This window comes from Pundamilia nyererei, unplaced genomic scaffold (assembly GCF_000239375.1).
Source record: "Pundamilia nyererei isolate P.nyererei 1_Seehausen unplaced genomic scaffold, PunNye1.0 scaffold00567, whole genome shotgun sequence".
Taxonomy (NCBI): Eukaryota; Metazoa; Chordata; class Actinopteri; order Cichliformes; family Cichlidae; genus Pundamilia; species Pundamilia nyererei.
The window spans coordinates 89,046-90,924 of NW_005187968.1; the positions used below are offsets into that span (position 1 = coordinate 89,046).

The window sequence follows — 1,879 nt, forward strand, 5'->3', positions numbered from 1 at the left end:
ACACACACACACACACACACACACACACACACACACACACACACGGTCTCAGGAGCTGTTCTTGTGTCTTACACTGTATTTTATAAGCTTCTTGACCAGCAGCCATAGTCAAACAGAATCAACTAGAAGTCAGATATTTGTCTTTCTCCATCCAGCATCTTGAACTTTCTGACCTTTGATGGAAATCTCCTTGCCCTGAAAGTTGTTCAGGTAGCGCAGCAGCACCTCCTTCCAGTAACTTCGGTAGCTGATTAGTCCCAGGTCCGACAGGGGCCGCTCAGGTGAGCCCACCTTCTCTTCTACTTTGGACAACAGGTAACCTGGCAGGACAAACCGAGAGAGCAGTGCTTTGGATGGCTACACTTAGGAGCGACCTGAAGCTCCTACACCTGCTGTTACTGTGTAGCGCTGTGCAGAATCTCTGGCCAGTGTGTGAGCTCGTTTACATTTAAGTGGGTACTCACTGAAGTCTATGAGCATCTTGCCGTAACCCTGCCTCATGTACTGCGGCATGGTGAGGATGCAGGATACGTTGTAGTTCAGGAAGGAGTTTTTCTCCTATGGGAGGAGAATGAACGCATGAAGGTAACAGGCTGAATCAAAGCTCATAGCAGGACTATGGAGGCTGCAGCAGTATGAAAATGCATTATCTCTGATCTGATTGCTTTGGCCCAACATCACAGAGCAGCTGACATTACAACCTGTGTGAAACTTCATCAGAAACACGGTTTTAAATTCAGCTCGCACTTCTTAGTAAAGACATTTGTGATTTGTTGTAGTCATTCTCTGCAAACTCTGTTAACACTCCCTATTTTCAAGAAGAGTTCAGTCACGTAAAATACTCTGGAGTTACCTTGGAGAAGTATCCGACAAGGTGGCACCCTGTGTTGTCAGCTTCAGTCATGACATAGAAAAGGAACGGTTCCACATCATAATACAGAGTCTTGTGGTCCAGGAAGAGTTTCGCCAGCAGACACAGATTCTGACAGTAAATCTGCAGAAAGCACAACGTGAAGAAGTCGCACAGCAAAAGTGTGTGAAGTTTTAGCCAGTCAAACAATCCTGCACTGACTTTCGTGACTTCACGTTACCCATCAGGTATAAATACATTAAGAGTCTTCCACACCTCAGTCACACAGCCTGCCTTCCTCCACAGGGAGGAAATACTTGTTAAGGCCTTTCTGTCACACCGGATGTGTAAATGTGCAAATGTTTGGTGTGTTAAAAAAATCTATCGCAGCCGTTCACCTCGACTGCGCTTTTTTGCAGGTAATTATTTGGATGGATTCATTGGATGAACCCAGAATCTCCGTTTCTTCCTTTGAATCATCAGGATTCGCTCATTAGACATTTTGTGTGTTACGAATTCTAAATTCTGTTGGTTTCCCCCTCACAGTGCACTCGGTGTGTAACGGCCTTTAGATTTGAAATATTAAGATCTTGTAAACAAATTTAGCCTAAAGTTCAAGTACATTAAATCGAAATGTAACTGCCATTATCACTGCCTGCAGACTTGCTGTGAGGTTTAGATAGAATATTTGGCAGAGCAAGTTTAGAGGTCAGTATTTGGTGGGAAAATCCTCCCACTGAGACTCTCTCACCTTATTCTTCTTTCCATCCACCTCAAAGACAGAGATGTTCCCCTTCCTGTAAATCTCGTCACCTGGAGGGTGTTTCCACACACACTTGGCCTTAACAAAAAAGACAAACGTGAAGAAATCGAGACAAAAAGTAACTTTTGTTCAGATCTTCAACTGGTGCAAAATTCTAAAAATACACTAAAAATAATAAATAAAAAATAATTTTAAAAAGTATTTTTTCAGTGTTTGCCAATTGTTTTTTTATTTTATCTTTTGTGTTTATTTCAGTTGTAGCTGCT

At 42.6% G+C, this 1,879-nt stretch overlaps 1 protein-coding gene across 4 annotated transcripts in view; it reads right to left on the reverse strand.

The window, feature by feature from the left end:
- LOC102192107 (histone acetyltransferase KAT7-like) overlaps positions 1-1,879 on the reverse strand; it is a 15,120-nt gene that overhangs the window by 2,262 nt on the left and 10,979 nt on the right. For all 4 annotated transcript variants that reach the window (XM_013907870.1, XM_013907869.1, XM_005754442.2 and 1 more), the window contains exons 10-13: positions 1,602-1,691; positions 854-994; positions 465-558; positions 174-320 (exon numbers count right to left, since the gene is read on the reverse strand). In XM_013907870.1, coding sequence (XP_013763324.1) covers positions 174-320; positions 465-558; positions 854-994; positions 1,602-1,691 — 472 coding nt within the window. The remainder of the gene's footprint in view (positions 1-173; positions 321-464; positions 559-853; positions 995-1,601; positions 1,692-1,879) is intronic.